This window comes from Ambystoma mexicanum, chromosome 11, assembly GCF_040938575.1.
Source record: "Ambystoma mexicanum isolate Mex_15411 chromosome 11, UKY_AmexF1_1, whole genome shotgun sequence".
Taxonomy (NCBI): Eukaryota; Metazoa; Chordata; class Amphibia; order Caudata; family Ambystomatidae; genus Ambystoma; species Ambystoma mexicanum.
Genome location: NC_090934.1, coordinates 794,728,746 through 794,752,199, shown reverse-complemented (window position 1 = coordinate 794,752,199; position 23,454 = coordinate 794,728,746). Strand labels below are relative to the sequence as shown.

The 23,454-nt window shown below is 45.1% G+C and overlaps 1 protein-coding gene across 3 annotated transcripts in view; it reads left to right on the top strand.

The window, feature by feature from the left end:
* Positions 1-23,454, top strand: part of TUB (TUB bipartite transcription factor) — a 1,920,898-nt gene that overhangs the window by 1,462,732 nt on the left and 434,712 nt on the right. For all 3 annotated transcript variants that reach the window (XM_069623730.1, XM_069623732.1, XM_069623731.1), the window contains 2 exons: positions 11,492-11,543; positions 19,623-19,785. In XM_069623730.1, the coding sequence (XP_069479831.1) occupies positions 11,492-11,543; positions 19,623-19,785 (215 nt within the window). The remainder of the gene's footprint in view (positions 1-11,491; positions 11,544-19,622; positions 19,786-23,454) is intronic.

Here is a 23,454-nt window from a genome sequence, read left to right as displayed (position 1 = left end):
TGGCCTCCTCCTCCTCCTGCCTCTCCTCCGTGCGGCTGGTTGTAGTTGGTGTTCGTCTTCTTCTTGGAGTCGGAGCGCTTGCAGTGCTATCAGGTCCCCCAGGGCCAACATCGCGAGTCCTGCCGGTAGCATTTCGGTGTGGTTGTGGGAGGAGACTGGCTGTGCAATTTATGTGTTTTCAGGCTGTATGGCCTCCACCTGTGGTGATTGATTCCACCTGTGCAAACTGCTCTCCCCTTTGGCCGAGCACGTCCCGCGCACAACGCTGCAATTGGGGGAATTGTATCTTGCTATTGCAATCATGTATTTGTACCCGATGGCCGTGTAAGATTGGTTGATATGTTCATTCTGCTGTGGTCCCATTGTTTCACATACTATCTGTGCAGTCGCGAACTGACTTGTGAGGGGTCAGTGGAACGTAGTACTCGAGTAACGGTGGACCCTCATGCATCACTGCACCGAGGTTCAACGACGGGCGGGGCGTCCCATTCGTGGGTGAAGGCAGTTGCCATTTTCACACACAGCCGCACTCGATGGAATAATTAGTGATTTCAAATGGCCACAGATGCCTTTTCGACGTGATGTTGCAAATGAGGAATTCGAGGGGCGGCGCTTTCGGTTTCCAGCTAGCGGCGAGGAGATGCCCACAGGTCTGACTGAAAATGTAACGTTCTATTGTTCTATGTCCTTGAGACAGGGCCCATGGCGAGGGAGCAATGATTGATATGAATAGTTTGGGATGCGCAATAGCTACGTGGGCGATGAGGCCGTCCGTTCCCAAAAACATGTTACTTCACAACACTGGAATTACGGGCTGGGGCACTGTGGATTTAGCAGGCTGCATAACGCACGGACTCAATGGATGTTTCTAATGTTATGTGAGTAATTATTCAGGCATTTTGATCCCGGGATGAGGGAATGATGGATGGATGCATGGGCAGGTGATTTGATACAGAGTTTGCCATGTACAGGGCTTCTTGGGATCTATCCGCCTCCCCTACGCTATGTGATGCAGGGCTGCCATTGTGGGACCATCGTCCATCTGGCCTTGTTGAGCCCTCCCTGTCTCGAGGCGCCCTCAGACACTTGTGTCCATGCACGTTAACATTCCCATCTGATGGAATCTGTTTTGACAGACGCATGCACAGGTACACTCGTTTGTGATGGTGTTTGCACCTCGATATAGATGGCTATGAGTCGCAAGTGGTTTTGGGGTGGTGATGATCCTTTTGGTTGGGCTAGCATGCATATGGCTGTGGATTTCGTGTGATCATTGAAGTGAGTAGTTGGAATGTAGTTCTGATGGCCATTCTGTTCTTTTTCTTTTCTTTTGGTTGACAGGTATCTCCTCCCCTTTTGCCACTGCCATCTGTATGCCACTCCTGCAGATGGATTTTACTCCCGACACCTGCTGCTTCGTGTTAATCAGTGGAGCAGCATTATGATCTTATGGGACGATCGCCAATGGGCCACATGCCCTTACGCAGTACTGGTGGCTCGGAGCAACATTTCGGCCTTTCAGCTGGACTAGTGCCTCCCCATTGGGACGGGCCTGCGGTTCTGTGCGCTTCCATGTTGCCTTTTCGTACGTGATTGTGGCTCTGTGTACCATGGGGGAACAGGGCGACACACAGGTAGTGGCTGGTCATTTCTTGCGGAAGCAGCCCACAATGGTGATTGGTGTTTTGGAGTTCATGGCCTGATGGCTGTATGGGCTTGGTGATTTTGATGTGCATTAAATTTCTATTCGGATTTGGCCCGTGTAGCGTTTTTCTTTGCAGGTGATGTGGCATATGCCAATTTGGGGGGCGATGTATTGTGAGGAGATCTGCATCGGGTTCCGGCTTCGGGGTTTAGTTGCGTGTTACTGTACTGGGCGCGTTTGCCTACGAAGCCCAGTGAGGTCAGGGATGGGGGCTGGCAATATGACAGTTTGAATGTTGTCATGCTCAGGGGCGGGGGATTGGGTTTTGTGTGACAGATGCCGGTCAGCCAGGTGGACTGGTGGAATGATGTGATTTTCGGAATATTGCTGGTCACAGGTGCCTGTGTTTGCGTGCGTTTCTTGGTGGGGGACTGTGGTCATGTCCATTGGGATGGCTTCTGTATTCGTGCCATCTGTGCCCTGCAGCTCCCATTGGCCCCTGTTGTGTTTCTTTTGTTCGTTGGCATGCATGGGTGACTTGTACATTTCAATGGTTGCATTGTGGCTTCATTGCACCTACGGGGAGTTGTACTTTGTGGGCAGGGAGCGGTGTACAGGCACTCAGTGGGGCCGTTTACGGTTGATTCGCGATGCCGTACTTCTCGCCATGGCGGAATGGTACATTACGCCATGCCTGATGGCGTTAGGTACATGTCCGCTAGGGTCGGAATTGGCGTACCGTTGCACCATGGTGGTGTTTGCGGTTTGGCATGGCGCGCGCGCGCGTGCTTGGTGCAGTTAGCGTTGGCGTTCACTACGGTGTCGCTAATGGCTTCGTACTTTGCGGTGACGGGTCATAGTCGCACCGAGCGCTATTCGATGGCGGTATTGCATTTCCGCCATCGTTTTTCGATTTCCGCCAGGGTCGTAATGAGGGCCATTGCATTTAACTTAAAATGCTGAAATAATAACATAGCCATGTGTTTAAATACAGTTGCATTGGTTTAACAAATATAGAAAACATGGCTAGATTTAGAAAATAGGCAAAAAATGGTAAACTTACCAAAGAATGAGTCTAGAAGTTCCATGAAAAACCAACATTGAAAAAATGCCATCATCCAAGAAAAAATCCACACAAGATTGACAAGGGGAAAAATACCCATCCAAGCCAAGCCAAACTAAGGTGCAAAGAATTCCCAAAATAAAAACAAACAAAAATTCATCCAAAAAAGAGTAATCCATAACCCAATACATCCAAAAAGAAGGACAATCCAGGAAAAAACCCAGGCTGAAGAGTGTGGTGCATCCATCCGTCCGAAGTCTGTGAGTGGGAATAAATCCATCCAAAAACAAGAAATCGATAATCCGATACATCCAAAAAAGTCTAAATAAAATGTCAAAAAAAATATCCAGAGAGTAATCCATCCATGGAAAGTCTGTGAGCTGTTGCACCATCCATGCAAAAATGAAGAAAACTAAACCAAAGCATTCCAGAAAGTGAAAAAACTTGAAGAAAATCCAATCTGAAATAAAATCCATCCAAAGTCTTTGAGCGGGGTGAAAATCCATCCAGAAACCAGGCATCCAAGTTCCAAATCATAAAAAAGGGTGACAAAAGAAAATCCAGAGGGACATCCATCCGTAAAAAAAGTTCAAAGAGCAGAAAAATCGATGCATCTAGACCCAAAGAAAGCCCCGGACACAATGAAAGAAATTATCAAAAGCCTCTAATGGTTAAGAAAAGGAAGTTCACTGATTGTATTCGGTGCAAGGACTTCCAATGGTGGAAACTGTGAACCATAGGTCGTTTTGAGATTAAATTCAATTAAAAGGACACTATTACATTTAAGATTATGATTTAATTTGAATATATATCTAGTTACATTGTTGATGAAAACTTTTCAAAATATTAACATTTTCAGTATTATTTCACCACTGAATTTGTCATCTCTATTTTTTAATGCAATATCATGACTGCTTACCGGCAAGGACATGTTTGGCTGACCATTTCATAATCTAGGGGGCCAGCAACCTCTTGAGCTCCACTTCTCAGGATCGTCATAAAAGATTGAGAGTTGGCCAGTATTGCAATGACTTCACTCTTCCCTCAAGTTCCCTCAAGTTCCCTCAGAGGTATAACATTGAGTCTTATATTTAATGGAGAGCCAGATGGGCACCATACATTCATTTACATTTGACTGATTAGGGAACACCTACATTTCTCGATTAATTTAGTTTAGTTTAGTTTATTATTTGTAGAGCGCACCTAACCCTGAGGTTTCTGGGCACTTGAGCTTAGGTAATTGTTACAAGTACAAACATATAGAGACAGTTAACACAAGGTAATACAAATATAGAGTACCATATAAACTAACACATTTAAATTAGAACATGCATTCTTTATATCCTGAACCTGCTCATCAGCCCAAATCAGGCACAGAAACGGTTTGAACATTTGACAGGGAACATTGAAAAGGAGACAGCTTTCACTCATTGCTCTGGCAGCCGCCAAAAGGTTAGACATACTCCATTAACAGACAGTGGGCCTCGTTACGACCCAGGTGGCCACGGAATGAACGGGGCCGGTAAGGGACCGGCCCCATTAATTCCGGGCCACCCTATTATGATGTCTGCAGCGGGACCCGCTAGCAGACCAGGATGCTAACAAAAGCCCTAAAAATAATCTCTAGTTAAAATGGCTTTCTGGTTGAAAAACAGGTTACAAACTTGATCATTTATTTGCACACCAAATTCTCTGAACAGTGCAATTATTTTAAAAGATTGTGAACATTTCTCCTAAAGTGCAGTTGGATGTAAACATGTTCTCTTGCAAGAGCCTGGACCCTGATTAAATAGAGAACCAGTGGAATAGTAAGCAAATTAAGGGTCCTACTCTCAGCCGCTCCAAGAAACTCTGAGTCAAACGTATCCTCCTATCTCATCACAAACTTCAAAAACAGTTGAAGTCGAAGCGACAAGATGGAAGGCTTAATAGACACTTTATCGTTTCACAAGAACCCGGATTTAGAAAAAGGTGACAATAAATAGAATGAAAAATGAACGCACAAACAGGCTCTGTTTGTTACATGATTTCTAGTAAATTAAAGCGAAACCGCATAAAAACCTGATAAAAAAAAACAATCTGGAAATTGTGTAATGTACTTATGCAATGAATCAGGGGGTCTATGCAATCTGGCAACCTCTTTCTATAAAGAGTTTGTGAGTATGTAGAGATTGTGTCATGGTCTCAGCACCATACCAACAGCTTAATGGACACATATGTTCTTGTAGGATTGTCCACTAAAGTTTTACTACAAGAGTCAATGGGCCTCATTAGGAGTTTGGAGGTAGCCATGCCGTTCGTACCGACAGGGCTACCCCCAAACCGGGTACCGGGTCCGGGACACAAAAATAGGGAATTACCGGGCCATTCAGACCTTGGAGGGCCCAGCAATTCCCTTTCGCAGGACCCGGACCCGGTTTTAGCATCCTGTGCTGCTAGCGGGTCCCGCTCTGCACGTCTGGTCTGGCCAGGCATCCAGAGCGGGACCCGCTGCAGAGCTCAGAATGTGGCGGCCCGGTATGAACTGTGCCGGTCCCTTACCAAGGCCGACCTCGTTGTAATGAGGCCCAATGAACTTCACACTCCAGTGAGGAACACTCCAATAGTTTAAATGAACTATGAAGCCACGTCGAGTGCAGTATGTTGTAGAGTGGGTTAGGTAGGGGATCAAGGATTTTCCTGTACAGTTTGGCCCAGAGAACACATGATCCGCAGGACAGTATCCCCAAATCTTGTCTCAGCAGACATATGGGCAAGATTGAAGAAGAACCAATAATTTCTTCCAAAACATTCCTTCAATCATGTCCAGCTTGCTCAAGTCTATTGTATACATTTCCAGGCCATAAAGTATCGAGGGACTCACATTCCCCAGATAGAACTGGGTCACAGCGGTGAATGTAAACTAACAATAGCGCCATAGAAATGTCTTGGTTTGAGCATATAATTGAGCCAACCATGATTTTATCCTGGCACAAAGTAACGTAGAGGACAGCTTGGAATAAAGTGGAAATCCTAGCTAGGTCAACATGTCTGTCTCTTTAAGCATAAGGTTCTTTATGTGCCATTTGTGGCCCCATTTAACATTTGATTTCCGCGTAACCAGGATTACTGACTTGTATTTTATTGTACTTGTCATTTATACAGCACCTTTTACCATTATTATTGTCTCTATGCGCTAGTAGTGGGAATGCCCTCAGTGGACCGAAGTCCACAGTGGTGGAGGCCATGGAGTAAGATTAGAATGCGTGTGTGCATTTGGCTAAATAAGGCTTAACAGGGCTGGCCAGGCTCTGGTAGAGAACAACACATGCGGTCAAGAATGTGAATGGGTGCTGAGAGGAGTCAGGAGATGGCATGAGTGCTAGAGACTCGCTATGTGTTCAGCGTGCCTGAATTTGTCATAAGTCTTTGCTGCATTCTGTTGTCAGAGGTGTTAAGGCGTATGTAGTTTGGTGTAAGTAGGTGGAATATTATTTGAACAGCACAACTGAATTTTGTCATAGTCCTTGCTGTATTCTGATGTGTGCGGGTAGCAATGCCCGAGGCCAGTGTCCACCAGAGTGGTGCTTTATACGTACCTAGCAGATTCAGTGGTGATCTGTTGTTTGTGCACCCGCTCAGGTATTAATATGATATGATATGATATGATATGATATTTGCTTCTTCTGTTGATTCTTGCAGCTGTGATAAAACGGTTATTGACAGCGACAGTCCATGCTCCTACTATTTGCAACAAGGGGAGCAAGGGTTGTACTTCCTGGTTCTTCCAGGTGGATAGCATGGTGGGTCTACTCTGATATTGTACGCTTACTGGAACTTTTCAGTTGGCCCATCCTATAGTTCATACATGTGCAATACCTGCCCATCCCTCAAGGCCTTCCAGTGCAATTCCTGGGGGTAGTTCTTGATTGCCCTCCTGGAGTAATGCATGAGGGACCCCGACCTGGCCTTTTGCATGAGATATGGCCAGGGCACAATTCCTCCCATGACAATTCCCTGCAGTGCCTCCCAATCTGTCCAATTGCGATGGAGGTGATTCTATCAAAACCACTTTGAGTGCGATTTGTCTGTTTTCCTGTACATGCCAGGTGCAGTGACTAATCAATCCTGTGACATTTCATATATGAAGGGCTGTGTTTCAGCTAGTGGTGCTTGTGGGAAAACAGGGTCATGATTGGTGTTTGATAGTGTGTGAGGGCTGGGCTGCCGCAAAAGTGGCTGTTGCGACAGGTGCTGAGAGAAGTTGAGCCAGTGCAAATGCAGCCAGCAGCACCTGCAGCACCTGCACCTGCACGGGGCTACCGGGAATGAGGGCAGAGCAACCGTGAATGCACCCGGCACTGCCTGATGCTAAGTGTTCCTATGTTAGGATCATGGAAGATTTAGGGAGGGTTTTCAAGATAGTGCAGCAAATAACCAGGTTTTTAGGACTTTTTTTGAAGGAAAGTTAGTTCTCAGTGCGACAGACGTGCAGAGGAAGAATGTTTCAGAAGGTGGGGGCTAGGATAGAGAAGGCTGAGCTGTCAACTTCGTTTGACTGGTAAAGGGTAATAGCGAGGAGGAGAGATGAGCCCCATCTGAGGTTTCTCAGGGGTTGGTAGTGGATGATTTTGTTCTAAAGGAATTTAGGCCCTGTATTATGAAATGCTCTCTGTGTAATGCACATGGCTTTGAAGGTTGCTCTTAGGCACACAGGGAGCCAGTTTAGTACTCTAATGCGGGGCTGATATGTTCTCTGGGTGAGAGGGCAAGGAGCAGTCTGGCTGCTGAGTTTTGGATTAATTGGAGTTTCCGTGCTGGAATGCAGAGAAAGAGGAAGTTGGCATAGTCTAGGCGGGGGATGATGATGGCCAGTATTGCAGAGACTATTTGAGGATAGGAGAGGTAGGGAAAGATTTGTTTTAGGATGTGGAAGTGGCAGGTTCTGGATACATAGTTGATGTGTTTGAACAGAGATAGGTCCATAACCATGGGGCATCCAAGATTGTTAACGGTGGTGGAGGCGACAGGTGGGGTGCCAGGGCTACTGGTCAAGGTAAAGGTTGGTGAATCAGAGCAGTTTTGCCGCATATTAGAATTTTTTATTTGCCCAGGATGAGGATTAGGTGATTTGTCAGCATCTATGGCACTTTGGGATACTTAGGCACAAATTGTTATTAACTAGGTATAAATGTAGATAATTGAGCACCCGTTGCAACCCAATCAGAGTTTTAACCAGTGCTTGATCCTATTTTGGGTGGGGGGTGTAAGCAACTTCAATTCAACACTACAGCTAAGTCAATGCCTAGTCTGGGATGCTGATGGAAGCCCTTATTGATGTATTTTTATGTGGAGTTTGTTTACTCTGGATGACAACCCTTATATAACACCCCTCTCTCAGAATCCCCCTGACCCCACTGAGCCAAGAAGAAGGTTTGTTTTGCAAATTAAAAGGTTTATTTGAACATTCAACAATATATATCTATCACACTTTTATAGTAAATTAATATTTGATAGCACACTTGTGAAGATGATAGTGATCAACAATGGATAATGTTACAGTGGTACACTCTTTTTAATGGCTTAGAAGTGATATAGAGAGGATAAAGTAGCTGAGAATGCTTTTATGGCTTCAAGGACAATGCAATGATGAATGAAAATGCAGTACAGAAAGTAAACTTGATATGACTTCAACAAAAGACAATGCAATCACTTTTCTTTGACAATTCACCCCCACTTTATGCAAGGTAAAGAGATGGAAGGGAAGCACACAGTTCTCAGGAATACAATCAAATATAATTCAGTTCCCCCCTAGCAAGCTTAGAGGAAAACAGGTAGGAGTTTGAAACACAGGCAATATACTTTGATGTGGTTGCAATTAAGTGAAAAATATGCGAAAAATGCTTTTCATTCCCTATAGAGGTTCAGGGTGGGTGACAGCTACTTTGTATTAGTTCAGGATCACTTTAGCAATGCTCTATGAATGATTGTCAGGTTGCAAACGAATTTCGGCAAAGGAAAGCAAGGACAAATATTTTTACACATGGCTGAAATTAAGCAAAATGTCAAATTGCGGCAAATTTAGTCGCGTGCGTCAAGCGCAATTACGGGGGCACTATAAGGGGTAGCTAATCGAGTAGGTTCATTGGAAAGCTTAGAATCTCAGCTTCAAAATAAAAGTTAAATCTCGCTTCTATCACAAACGGTTCCGGAGATACGGCCGATTTAGTAAAGGTAGTTTTTCGGATTTGAAATTTGAAAGCTCAGAATGACAGATGACAGTTTTCAGGTTTAAAGATGACAGAATGACACGATTCTAGGAGGCAGTTCTAATTAGGTTAAAATAGTTTGGATTAGATTATTTTAAACTAAGAGATTGGTTTTGGCACAGTGAGTACTCACACTATATTTTTGAAATAAGCCGTCAAGTTCTGGTCAGGTTGGACGGGACTTCTGGCGGGTGGTTCTGAAGTCCCGGCTATCTGGGTCAGCTCTGCTCTCTGGGTCTGTCAGGCACCGGTTCTGCTCACAGCGGTCTGGTTGGTGGTTCTCTCTGGTTCCGGATACAGCACTGCTTTCTGGATACTGCTACAGGTTCTTGCAAAAGTTCTTGGCAAAGAATTCAAACAGCTCGCCCGGCTGTTGAATAGTTTGGTTGGTTTTGAGGCCTGCTGAAGAGAACTCAGCTTGTGGTTTAGGCCTTTGCTTTAAATTGTGGAGTCAGAGTTCTAAGTTCTGGTCTCTGTCTAGCTGGAGTCAGTCTAGGTCTCTGGAGTTCTGGATCTGAATTTGTCCGTCAGCGTGCTCCACAGAAAATGGGAATTGAGTGTCTCTACCTGTCCCAGCAGTCTCTTTTTATGTGTTCTACAAGTGGGTGTGTGCATGGACATAACTGAGCCGGCCCCTCGCAATCTATCATTGGCCACATGTTCCTCTCTCCCTTGATTGGGGAGCTGGGTTGTGTGTCATCTTTGTGGCTTACAAAAAGACACTCCCCTTGTCAATGTGCACACAAATCTATTTCTGATCCAAATACATATTTCCCAGAAACACAATTTGTTGAAATTACATGTACATATTACAGATTCCTTATGGTCCATGCTTGTCCGACTCTGATCTTCCTGGGGGCTTGCATTAAAAAATGACAACTTAATTTCGTTTTTAATTGGTTTACCAATGTTAAATCTGTATCAAAAATTAAACCAATGTACACCCTCCTTCTACACACATTCCAGTAATTTACTAGGTTTCTAGCATAAAACCGGTGTCTGTAATATCAATAAATAGCGGGGTTTCGCCTCAGAACATGGTACAAAGTTGAATCAAGTCTTGAATTGTGGGTACATTTCTTAGATTGAGGTTCTCCAAATTGCACATTTTTGTAAGCTTAATACAATATTTTAGAAGCATTTAACTTAAACATATATTTGCTGCAATATGATTCCACAAAAGTGTCTGGGTCCCTTCCCCCAGAAACTAGGGAGTGCCACATGTCTCTCCTCTCCCAGGCAGGGCTCTGTTTACAGTCCACACTGAAAATCAACATACCCCATTCAGGTGCAAGGGTCTATTGTGTCGGCTGAGGTCAGCAGGCCAGGGGGCCACTCTGCATTTGGTTAGCATGTCCATGTGATCTCCTGGGCTGTTGTGTGGGTCTCTGAAGTGAGAAGGTTTCCCATCCTCTTGGCCTGTTAATGCAATCAGATTGTCTCTGGGAACAGCAGGTGGTTAAGACTTTTAATTAACCAGCGGGCCTTTGAAGGTTTCCAGCTGTCTCAGGAGGCTGATTAGCTTCTGAAGTAGCAGTTCTCCTGTCAGAGTTTAGACCGCTAGCGCCGGTTTGTGGACAAAGCTGGTACTGCACCCATTTTTGGGATATGTCTTGAATTAATGCATTTCAATATAGTGGTCTTTTGCTTGATAGTGTAGAATCCTTGCTTAACATTGTTTTGATGGCATCCTTACAGTAGAGTGGTGATGTGAACCCCCCACAAGAAGGTTGTATCTTTAGAGTGGTCTTGTGCCCATGATTTTAGCAACTTTTTGACATCAATAAAAACGGATTTTGAACAGAACCATCTTTCTTTGCACTAGTGGGTGGCAGATTAGGTGACCATTTTGGTGTGCGCAAACTGCGCGGTTCTCCTGGATTCTGGCGTGAATGTGGTTGGCGACAGCTCATCCCCACATCTACCCAGTCTATTGATTCAACATGGGTCAAAACCCTTGACAGGGGGGAGACTGCAAAGGGCTAATTCATTTAGGAAATCTTATAAGTAGAGATTAAAACAACAAGGATATAAAACGTATCCCTGCTGTAGGCTTACATAAGTATGTGCAGCTGCCCCCAGACTTCCTGAGTGGCCAAACCAGACTCGAATTGTGGTGCCAGAATGAAACTCCATTAGTAGTTTTAGCAAATCCCTCTCAATTCCCAAGGTGAACCGCTTATTCCATAATCTTGATTTATACACACAATCTAATGCACTAGACAGATCGGCAAATGCCAAAAAAAGTGGGGCCTGGTCTTTCCGTCGTGCTTGCTCTTTTGAGTGATTAAGGATTATGCTGTTCAATGAGGTTCCATGCGTTTTACGGAAACCCATCAGAAATACATTAGGTTTGCTGATGGATGTGGCGCGGTTATTCAAGTCCAACAGTAATTGTGTACATTATTAATTTTATTTTAAATATAAAAGTAGTTGTCCCACATTCTTGTTTTGTGACTAGTAATGTTTGATTCTTTTTGTGTTTACATACACGATTTCTGTTAAATCACAGTGCAGTCTTCTTTTCCTTTTCAGTGTTCTAGATGATGAGGGCAGCAATCTGCGTCAACAGAAGCTTGAGAGGCAGGTAAGCATGCATAACGCTCCAAATTAACTCCACTGGTGTTGCTTGGTTATGTAAAACCTTTACTGAAGGAACAGTATGAAGTTGTGTTACAGAGAATTCTGAAATGAGAACATGTGTATGTTTTGAACAAGTTTATGAACAAAAGACAGAACTGGGGAAATTCCGGTGTGTGTGAATGTGAAAGAAACATGAACAAGGAATAGGTGCTAAAGATTCCCAGCATTATCTAATTTGACTAGCAATGTTTCATGCACAAGATATTATGATAGTGAAGATATCATTACATAGGTATGTGCAAAAACTGCTATATAAAATGTATTGAATTTAGTGCAAAAAGGTACATAAGCTCTGCAGCTTTCTTATAGGTAGGTCCGCTGGTATTAGTCAATGGCAGCCCACTGCAGCGAGAATCAAGTTCAATGTTGAAGTTCATGCGAGGGTGCCCTGGCATGTGCAAGATGCCGGTTTGGCAGGGGGACCATAAGAATATTGTACTTGTGGGTTTAACTATGTGTCCTGAGATGGCCATTATAATGAGACGAGCAATCAGTGTCCTTGCTGCAGATGCATCCGCTCTCATTGTGCTGACCCTAGCCATGTAGTGTATTTGTTTTCTGAGTGGCCAATTGCTCTGAGGCCTGGCAGCTCTCCACGGTCTCTCCCCCAGCCAAGTTGTTAGCTCATTCCTCTAATTCTGTATGTGTTGGCATTTGAGGTTCTATGGGACGGGAATGAAACTGGCCAGCATTGCGCAGTACAGACATGTGGCAAGAAGAAGTAGTACTTAGTTCAAGAATGCAGGCACAGGTAGAAGTGACACGTTCTCAGGCCCACCCACATCCCACAACCACCCCTCGGGAAGGACTTGTTCTGGCAGCAACCCTGGTATGCATCCCACCCAAAGTCCCCATCCATCTTGACAGTGTCAGGTCCCTGACCCTGTCACACACCTAACTACACCCTTTCCCAAAGCCTTACCTCCTCTTTCCACCAGGTGTCTGCCTTTCTCCAGATGTTATTTGGGACATTGTCTGCCCCTGGAACTTTCTGCTCCTGTCTATCCCGTGGAACTTGCATCTAAGGTCTTTTGGGACGTTGATAAGAAATATGCTGCCTCACCCCGCATGATTAGCATTTAATCTCTTGGTTCACCCAAAGGAAACGGGGGGGGTTATAGTTGGTGTCCTACAGTCTATTATATGGCGGCACAAGAATTCAGCCATCTCTTAAGTCCAGTGAATCTATGGCCCAATGCCAGATCCTGTGGGAAGTTCGGGTTTACAAGGACCTTGGCATTCAAGGTCATCTGCCCACTTGGATTTGGACCTCGGTCAAGTTATAGTCCCCATGGATGAAACATATGACCTGTGTATTTCCTTCCTGGGAGCTAGGCAAGGATGTAAGTTCTGGGCCCATGGTGTTGTGGGTGTTGCCTGAGTCTAACAGGGCCCAGGCTATTTCTCTCTGGATCCAGACTGGCATTTGGAAGGCCTTTTATTGCTGGTTGCAGTGGCTATATAGATTTAGATGGTGGGAGCTTTCTTTGGAAGTTCCTTTCTTGCTCCTCCCCTGAGGCGTTGTTTTACTACAGGTGAAAGATCCACCTTTTGGTACTTGCGGAGAGAGTATGGGATACCTCCTCCCACACACTATGCACATCATTTTCTCTCTCTTCACCTTCACTCTTCTCAGAGGAGTACAAGTCCTATTCTTCGGGCCATTGTTTTAAGATGACTGTCTTGAGGTGTGCTATTTCCATCAGGGATCGTCCCTCCTGCTCCTCATAGAGATCCCCCTGCTGCACGGAGGGTGGTCTGGATTCCACCTATGTATATCTCCTGGTGTTGTCTTTCTCTGAGGGCAATTTGTCCCTCCTGGTCTCAGATGTATCATCTAGTTGCTTACTCTCCACTTCCTGCGGGGTGCTTCTCTTTGGTTCTCCTTGGGGGCTCCATCTTTGACCCTATTAAATCGACCCTCAGTATTCAAGTCCCACAATTCAGTGGGCATAGCCTCTGGTTTGTCATCTCGTCTTGGTCCTGGCCCGGAAGGTCACTTTCCTGCAGAAGCAAAGTTATCCATCTTAAACCAGGCTCTACTGGTTTATTAGGTTGGATGAGGAGGAAGCCCTCTTCTTCTAGATTATTCTCAAGTTCTCTACATGAATGTACTGCTCGCTGGATTTGACCTTGACATCCAGTCTCATCCTTGCCATTGAACAAAATCACTGCCACTTCTTCAACTGCTTCTGGTGGCATTCCCTGCACCAATCCCTCCATGGAATCCTCTATGTTCTCGTGCCAAGAAGATGTTGCATCCTAAGGGGTAGGATTGGATTCCCCAGTGGGTACTACCCATCTTCAAAGGTCTTCCCCCTCGGGGTTTCGATCAATGATTCACATGGTATCCCCCCAAAATGGGCTATCTGCCCCTGTGGGCTGGAAGGGGGTAAACGGGGTGAATCAACAGGGCCTGGATTTTGCTATGGTGCTTGGCAGTGTTGACCACAGTAACTAACTGGTAGGATGGATGATTTTGGCTGAAGTAAAGTGCTTACACTGCTTATCAGTTGGTCGCCCTTAGTTCAGTTTCAACCATGATCTTGTTATTCGCAGAGCCACAGAAGTTGTAGGTTATTTGATCCTCATAAGCAACATTTTCCCATGGGGATTTTCACGTTGGATGGGATGCCTGATCAGTCAGTGCATAGATGTTTGGACCTGGAACTTTGCTCATCTCTGATAGTACTTTTCTGGGGTTAGCCAGTAGGGATGCTTCTGCTCTTGTACCCCATCATCTCAATTCTCTCTTCTGTGGGCAGCCTCTGTGTCCGGGGTTGAGTTATCCCACCATGACACCATGTGTCACATATGGCCCCGAAACACACCCATTCTCAAAGGCAGGTCAATGGTTTTTATTTTTAGAATATTAAAGGGGCTCGCTAAAGGATGCATATCTCTTGCTCTCATCTAGTGTGGGCCATTCTCTCCCTTGCTCAGGCATCCCTAACCCCCAGGTTTAAAACTAGAGATCACTAACCCCTCCCTTCTAAGAAGCTGTCTGTCTGGATGTGATGGCTTAAAGGCAAGCAGCATCTTTCTCTAATTCCCACCGGGAACAATCTAGGTGGTCCCTGATGAAAAGTCCTCAAAGGTAGTAAAATGTAAGGATTCATGACTTCCTGACACTCAAGCACCACGTGGTGCTCCCCTTCCCTGCTCTTCTGCTTCTCTCTCCATGTCTTACTGAATCTCTCCCTTTTCTCGTCCTACTCTCCTCCCTACAAATCAACCACTTCTCTCCTCTCACTGCCTCTCACTGTCTATTCTTTCCCCTCAATGTTCCTCTCTCTACTTCCTACAAGCTTACCCTCTATCACGCTTTCTTTCCTGTCTCCATTTCTCTATTACTGTCCCCTCACAACTCTCCTACTACACTCCTCTCTCCATTCTATTACAAGCCCCTTTACTACTACTCTTCCCCTCTCCTACGCGCCCCCACTCTACTCCTCATTTCCCCTCCACACTACTACTACTGTTTCCTCATGTCTTTTCTCACATTCTCTCTCCTTTCACTCCCTCTGTTACATTCACTCAGGCACCATGCATGCACATTCAAACCACAGTAACACGTTCTCTCACCAACCAACACCTCATCTTGCACACTCCTTTTCACTCTCTTCTACACGTCCTTCCTCTGTTTAGTCTATCGTTCTTCCTTCTCCTCCGTTAACCTCACTTGAATAACCAAAACCTTCTTGCTTCATATCCCATCTTTTGTCATCCCCAGTCCCTCTCTTTTGGCCTCTACCTCACCCGATTCTCTGGGCCAACCACTGACTATTTTTTGCCCAGGTGAGCTGTTACAGGTGAGCAAAAGCACAAAAGGGGTGTTAAGAAGCCCAACACCCTTTTGTACGCGAGTCCACCAGTATTTGTCACTGGCAACCCGCTTCAGCAAGAATCAAGTTCAATGTCCCAGTTTGTATGGTATTTTGCCAGCATGCATAAGATGCTGGCTTGGCAACAGGAATGCTCAACAGCCCCCGCACATGTAATAATATTGTCCTTGTGGGTTTGACTCTGCATTCTGAGACTGCTCTTATATTGAGAAAAGTGCTCTGAATCCTTCCTGCTGCTGGAGGCACTGCCCTCTTGCTGACTGTTGTCATGTAGTATATGTGTTTTCTGAAATCAGAATTGCTCTGAGGCCTGGCTGCTCCCCACGGTCTCTCTCCCTCTGCTCACTCGTTCCACTACTGCTGTGCAGGCCGGATCTTAAAGTCCCATGGGACAAGAAAGAAAATGGTCTGCATTGTACAGTACAGGGATGAGGCAAGAAGAAGTGGAACTCAATTCAAGCATGCAGGCACAGGTAGAAGGAACGGGGGCTAGGGCCCTCCTAACTCCCATCCTCTGCCTCTGAGGCAGGACTGGCTGTGGCAACAACCCTGGTAGACCTACGAGTCCAGGATAAGAGGGGTTCACATTACATCTTGGCAGTGTCAAGGCCTTGACCATGTCACAGCGTGGGCTAAGGATTTGCAAAGTAGCTGAAAAAAGCAGTTACCTAAGTCATTGTTGCAGACGTGTTTTGCCTCGTCACCACCAGTCCAAATGTCACACTATCATTTTTCAAAGCTTTGTTTTGTCATATCATATAATACGTGTTAATTGTCCCTGCTATTGGAATGTATATACTAATGCAGGCCAAATGACAGCTGGCCTAAAGGAAGGCAAATCCAGTTGCCTAAGGGAAGTGTAGATAGGATTTCCAACAAAGCATCTCTATAGTGGCTTAGGAAGCACCAGGAAACGATGATGTCTATATTCCTTTGTCTGGAGAGATAACTCTCAACCGTCTGTTGGTAAGGTAGTCTTTAATACTTAGCAAGATAGCCATGAGGGGGTGAAGGTAACATGGACCTGTTTCTTAAATTACTAGATACAGATTTCTAAGTTACTACTTATCCTCCAGCCTGCACGCCCACATACATCAGTGCTATCAGGGTTGTGTGCTTGACACACTTCAATAGGATTGTGATGACAACTGTTATTAGAGTGGTTGCATGGTGGGGATGGCCAATGTTAACCAATCTAGAAGCCCTAATATGTATGCATACTTGAGCAAGTAATGAGCCACAGAACGTGTGTGCATCTAAGCAGGTTCCTATGTCCACTGCCAAGGAACAAACCACCTTATTCCTCTTCAAGTCTTCTGATGGAATTTCTCTGCTTGATATTCTGTTTGATTTATTTGCTAAATCACCCCCATATGTGTTTAGAATTGACGCGATATACCCCCAATCAACTCTGCTGAACTAGGGAAGATTTTTGAAAGATTGGAGATGTATGCTCAGAGAACTGTGTGTCTGGCTACCAGGGGAAAACATTATTCTAGGACTGCAGATATTAAATACATCTAAACATCCAGTTTTCACCTTGAAATACTTTATTGCAACAACTTGCTGCCTCAACCAGCCTCATGTGCAACCTTCGGGGCGTGTAGCAGTACCAGCTCCTGCTTGAAGGGCATCCTTTCAAAAACAAAAGACTATTCACCAATAATTTAAGCAATGCCTATCTCACCTTGTGGATCCCACAGCATATTGAAGTGCAACAACTTGCTGCCTCAACCCGCCCCAGGTGTGCCCTTGCCAACACGCAGCAGTTCCAGCTCCTGCTTAAGGCGCGTCCACTGCACCAAGAGGTTAAGCAATGCATGTCTCACCTTGTGGATCCCACAGCATATTGAGGTCCAACAACTTACTTCCTCAACCAGCCCCAGGCGTGCCCTGGCCAGCACGTAGCAGTGCCAGCTCCTGCTTGAGGCGCATCCTCTGCGCCAGGAGGTTAGCAAGGTCTGTCTCACATTGTGGATCCCACTCCATGTTGAGGTTGGGACTAGCCTCTGCTGATATCTCAAGCGCCCATACATGATAGTTAAGGGCACTGGTTAAGATTACTGACCTTATGATTCTGGTAACACATGTTCTGCTGCTCATACTAGAAGCTCTTTCTGTTTATTCAAGACTCCTTATCAAAAGTTCTCGAAAGCCCAATCCAATTCTGTAGAACTTGTGTCCTACCCCACCATTGGCCATCCTCAGCCGGGGAATTGCCATATCTAATAGGTTGTTTTGTTTGCATAAAAAGACCTGTAGTCATTAGTGGCGATGGGATGTCATGTTGGGATGGCTGCAGAGAGGTTCTAACGGAAGTTCCATGAGGAAGGCATTTCCCTGCACCATGATTCCATGTTTAATGGCTGCTGTCTGCGACTCAGGAAACACACTCTTACCAAAGACATTTCCAGGATCTATGCACCAACGCAAATGATGTGCTGGCCCGCTTCTGGCAATCATTAGTGTACGGAGCATGTTCCGACGCTAACAAGTGGCAGGCTACCAGTACATTTCACAGTGATGGGCCCTGAAAGCGTCATCATGGTGAAATGCTGACGAGATAAAACCTTTCTATGTGTCCTTGTGGGATAGTCATGCAAGTGGGACAGCAGTCGTTCATATTTGCTACTGTCCCACTTTAACAAGAAGTGATTGAAACGGTCAGAAACATGGCCTTCTCGCGCATTGTTTACTCCACAAACATTTTCAAAAAGGCGAGTCAATGCTTCGGTTTCCTGCGCATTTTAGAGCACATCCTGTTCGTGAACTTTGCATTGCTTTAAAATGAGTTGAAAAGTAACCTGATTTGGCTATTGTGCAAAAGGGGTGAAAAAGGGCATTGGATGAACACCGATACGGATGCCCTTTTGTGAATTCCTATCACATTTTTTTTTAAGTGAATGGTCTCCCACATGGCACAACTTGCACCAAAGAAGGTTTTCAAAATCAGGTGCTAAGGGCCTCATTGGGATTTGGGAGGTAACCCTAAAACACAAGCAATATTTGCTCAATACCTTCTGTTTTGAGCGCCCCATTTAATACAGGGATGGAGGTATTTATGCATGAAATGCATAAAGTGAACACCAATGGCAATAAAAGGACTAACATAACATAGCTGGTGTTCGACTACAAAAGTCCTCTAATTTGTAGCACTACCTAAGAGGTGGGGGTACAAATGATAAAGTCTGTAGAAATGTGCATTGTTTTACTTTCCTTTATAGAAGGGAAATCCAAGTCCTTTCCTCCAATACAGTAAAAACACATGTTGGACGGGGCATTAGGATGGAATTAAAAAGTGGGCATCTCTGATGTCCAGCCTCTCGCCGTCTTTCACCTGTAATGCACTAAAGCTCCCGAACTGACCCGTGTGTGCATTCAAAACATGCAAAATGCCACGAACTGCTAATGTGCATTATTCATCTGCGTCATCAACATGTGGTTGGAAATGGATAGGAAGCACAATTATAGCAGGTGGGGCTTCTGGATTACCCCTGCTGGTATTTCTGGAATACCACAAGCGTTAACACTAAGCAGTGGTAAAGGTGAGTTTGGGTGGATTTTTAGGAATGCCACTGCGGTCGTGGTGATTACCTTCCGACATATGTCTAAAAAAGAAGAAAGTCACAATGAGGCTCCCGTTATTTGATATTGCCCCATGTTACCATGGGTGGGCAGGCCCATACTTCCAAGCTACCTACGTGCTTGTTCTATGTGCTACCCCCTGGATAATACAAGGGTGGATCTCAGATGAAGCATGTTAATCCTCTACCCACCGTCTGCAACCCTCCCTGTGCCTTTACCTGGAATGATGAACTCTACATAACGAGGGTGACCTGCGCTCCAACTGTTAAGATGCAACGAGAATCAGGGGCCAGATGACAGCAACTGTGAACTGGTGAAAGTGCAACAATTCTGCACCATATTGGAAAACATATTGCAATATCTTTGCTTTACCAGGACACCGTTTACCATATTGCTAATACTGCATGTCTAGGGCTAAAACATACTTGCACTTGCTTCAGTGCAACATTTCTGTAATATGGCCCCAGGGCTTATTTTATTTGCAGCGTATGATTTATTATAATGCACAGCTTCCTTCAGAAAATAATGTCTTCACCAACAGCCACTTTTTTTACTGAAATAAAGAAACATACGTTTTTTTTTTTTTCTTCTAGCGAGCATTGTTAGAACAGAAGCAGAAGAAGAAGCGCCAGGAGCCACTCATGGTTCAGTCCAATGTGGATAGCCGTGCAAGAGCTCGCAGGATGAAGCACTCGGAGGAACAAGCCCCTCTGGTGGAGTCCTATCTGAATAGCAACAGCAGCACCATATATCATGGTAGGTCAGCTTGATTCTTTGTTCAGAGAGGCTACCTGCCTGCATTTAATGTACATGGCCCACACTCAAACAGATAGGTCCCTTAAAGTTAGAAAATGGCAAGACAAAAATAAAAAATGGGGTACGGTGTCCCCATTTAGAGATGTCTGGATATTGCATTTTTGGGGAACCCGCGTTGGTATTGTTTCCATGACAGTGGTTGTCTGATCTAGTTCAAGTTCTTGATCCTGGTATTCTGACTGGATTTAAAAAAGATATGTGTGCAAGCCTGCTTCAGTAGTTCTCCTTTCAGCTCTCCTTTGAACCTGTGATGTGTTCTTGTCTGTGTACTTACTGTACGTAGTTCCAGCAACATCTAATCTAACAATATAATAAAAGGCCAGGTGTATGTTTGTCCGGTGTGTTTGTCCGATGCAGTAGCTTCACCAGTTGTCACCGCTAGAGGGAGCTGTCATCTTAGAATACATAGAGACAATGCCAATTTGCATAGCTTCACCTGTTGTCACAGCTAGAGGTAGATGTTTGCTTAGGATATTTAGTGGTCCTACTATGTCAATGAAAACTACACTTTGGCCCATGCTCACAGGCCTGTACACTGGTCTTGCTATGAAGCATTGGAAACAGTTTTATGCCCATCTGTAAAATCTTAGTCGGGAAAGATTGTGATCGTTTGGCTGAAGATGATCTAAGTGTCCCTGGGAGATCTGGTGGGAAAGGAATTGAATAGCTAGATAGGTCCCTTCATCCAGTAAATGGAGGCGGCAGAGTATTTCATCTTTGCAGAGTGAGCACGACGAGTCTGTTGTAGTAAACAACATTAACATTCATTCATAGATCAGAAAAGAAGACTTTGAGCCTCATTACGGGTCCGGCGGTAACCATGCCGGTGATACCGGCGGGTTGCCTCCGGATCCGAAATGATTTACCAGTGCCTGACTTCCCGATAACACTGGGGGATTACAACCCCAGTGGCCCTGAAAGTCAGGCACTGGTAAGTTCTAAGTCCCCATTCCCATAGAGTCCAATCGGACTCTATGGGAGTGGGGACCACAGAAGCACTGGCACTGTTAATAATGGTGCCGGTGCTTCTGTGAAAACTCTACGGGCGGGTGCCATTCTGCCCGGCAGGTTGTACTGTGCCGGTCCAGAAACAACATTGCCGGTAAGCTAACCGGCACCATTGTTTCTGGACCGGCATGTTCTGAATGAGCCCCTTTGACATTTAGCTGAGCAAAAGTAGATACATCCTATGATGAACCTGCTTAGCCCACCCTAGGAAGACATCTTTCTCTCAGCGCTCCTTTCTACACTTCTCCCTTTATGTCATTTTATGTCGTATGCACATCAGTGTAATAAGCAAATATGAAGATATTAATAATCAGAATTAGGTTCAGATGGGCTCATCCCATTCCTTTTCTTTTTTTACAAAGTTCAGTCTTCATTCCATAGATTAAACTCAACACAGAGAAAACAGTATTAAAAACTGCCCTTGGAAAAAAGAAAGAAATGTGTTGCATGGAAAGTAATAATTAGGTAATATTAACCGGGCCGGTTTACGGGATCAGAGCAAAGAGAAGGCCACTTAACGTTGGCAGCTGAGCTCTTACCAGCATGGTCGAACCACCTACTTGGTTAATATCCTCAATAGCAACCACAAAATAATTGCTGTGCAGGGGGCAAGAACTGAAAGTGGGCAAGCAGTGCTGACTGAGAAGCACTCATACTACTCGCAACGCAGACTTGTAACTCTGACTACAGCTCATGTTCTGAGCATCCTGATTAGCCTGGGTGCTAATCGAACATCGAGGCCTGGAACCATTTGCACTATTTATGTAGTTCATGCTTTTTGCAAAATCTATTTGCATACTACCAGCCTTTTTTTTATTAAAACTATCAAGAAAGAGGGTCCAGAGATCAGGTATTGCAACAACACCATGTGGCCTAATGAAACGATGATTGGAACCTGACAAAATTTACTGTGCTGTTTTTTTATGCACAATGTTGGCGGGACAAAGACTGATATGCAAATGAATATTTCTCCTTTGTGAAAAGTACAGTGAGCAAAAACGTGATGGCTGTGGACTATCAAAGTGGAAAAAAACACAGAACAGGTTACCATTCAATGTTGTTTCTAGAGAGGGGCACCTTTTTTTATGTTATTTTTTTTTTTTCAACTTGACTTTTATTAATTTTGACATTGGATGTGAACACACAGGTGGATACATATTATGCATTAAGAGCTATTTCACGAAATTGTTCCAGTCCACCTTAAAAATATTTAACAACATTAACGTTCATTGTTCCAATAAGAAGAAAATGAAAGCCCCGCTTCCCTCTCGGTTCTCGAGTCTCCTTCTTTCGAGGCATTGCTACTTTGAATTGTGGTAGGCTGTGTGACATTCATCTTCAATCGTGTCTAGGTCATCGATCTCCAGTATGGTCTGTGACAGGCATGGGTTGTTGGCAATGGGTCGTTCGGCGTTCCGCCATTGTTGGCGTAGGTTGGGTGCTAATTTCTCTGCTGTGTTAAGTCATCCGTGGTTGAGCGTGAGATATATTGTGCAGTGAAGTCGCACCAGGCTTCCTCTTATCGTGCGGCTTTGTCATGTAGTATTGCCGTTATGTTTTCCATTGTGTAAATGTTTGTGGCGATCTGTATCCAGTCCTTTATATCAGGTAGGTGTGAGGATTTCCATTTTATCACTAGGGCACCTCTCGCAGCGATTAACAGGGGGGATATTAGACCTTTTACCCTGATCAGTTTGTCATCTTCTTCCTCGAGGCCAAAAAGAATCAGGAGGGGTGACAATTCCCTCTCTATGCCGTCCAGCTGTTTAATATATCAAAGCACTTCTTGCCAGTAGATGCGGACCTTGGGGCAGGTCCACCACATGTGCCAGTAGTCGGCATTCATACCACATTGTCGCCAGCATAACGGGCTGGAGGTCTGGAACATTTTGGACAGCCTGTATGGATTGTACTGCCATCTGTGGAGCAATTAAATAGCGTGTAATTTATACTGGGCTGCGATGATATTTTGGATGGCGTCTCACAAATTTTGTCGCAGGCCTGCTGGTCGAACTCTCTGCCGAAGTCTCTTTCCCATCTTGCCTTGAGAAGGCTGTTTGGCGCGTCATCTTTAGTAATTAGAGCCTTGTACATTCGTGCTATGAGGCCTTTGGAGGTGGCAGTCGTGTCTAGGATGGTCTCAAAGGGCGTTAGTTCTCTCTGTGTGGTGGCCTTCCATTCCCTTCTGGATAAAACACCTTTCATTCGCAGGTACAGGAAGACTGGTATTGGGTGAATTTGGAGGGCTTCATCTAGTTCCGTTATTGAGATGAATTTCCCTTTTCTCCACAACTGACCGACTCTCTCGAGGCTGGCATCGCACCAAGATTGGTATCTAGCGTGTTCCGGGATTTCTTCTCTGATCCCGGGGGACCAGAGATGGGTCAGGGGCAAAGGCCACGTGGTGACTCCCAGCATCGCTTTCCCCTTCTTCCATATGTTCCACATTGTGCCCAGTATCGGGTGGTTGTGCAGTCTTCTCGTAAGTTTCGGTCTGGGGACCCACAGCCATTCTGCCAGAGTTACTTACAGTGGCTAAAATGTTGTTGTCCAGTTGGACCCATTGGAGGTCCTTCCTATCTCGCAGGTGTGGGATTAAAA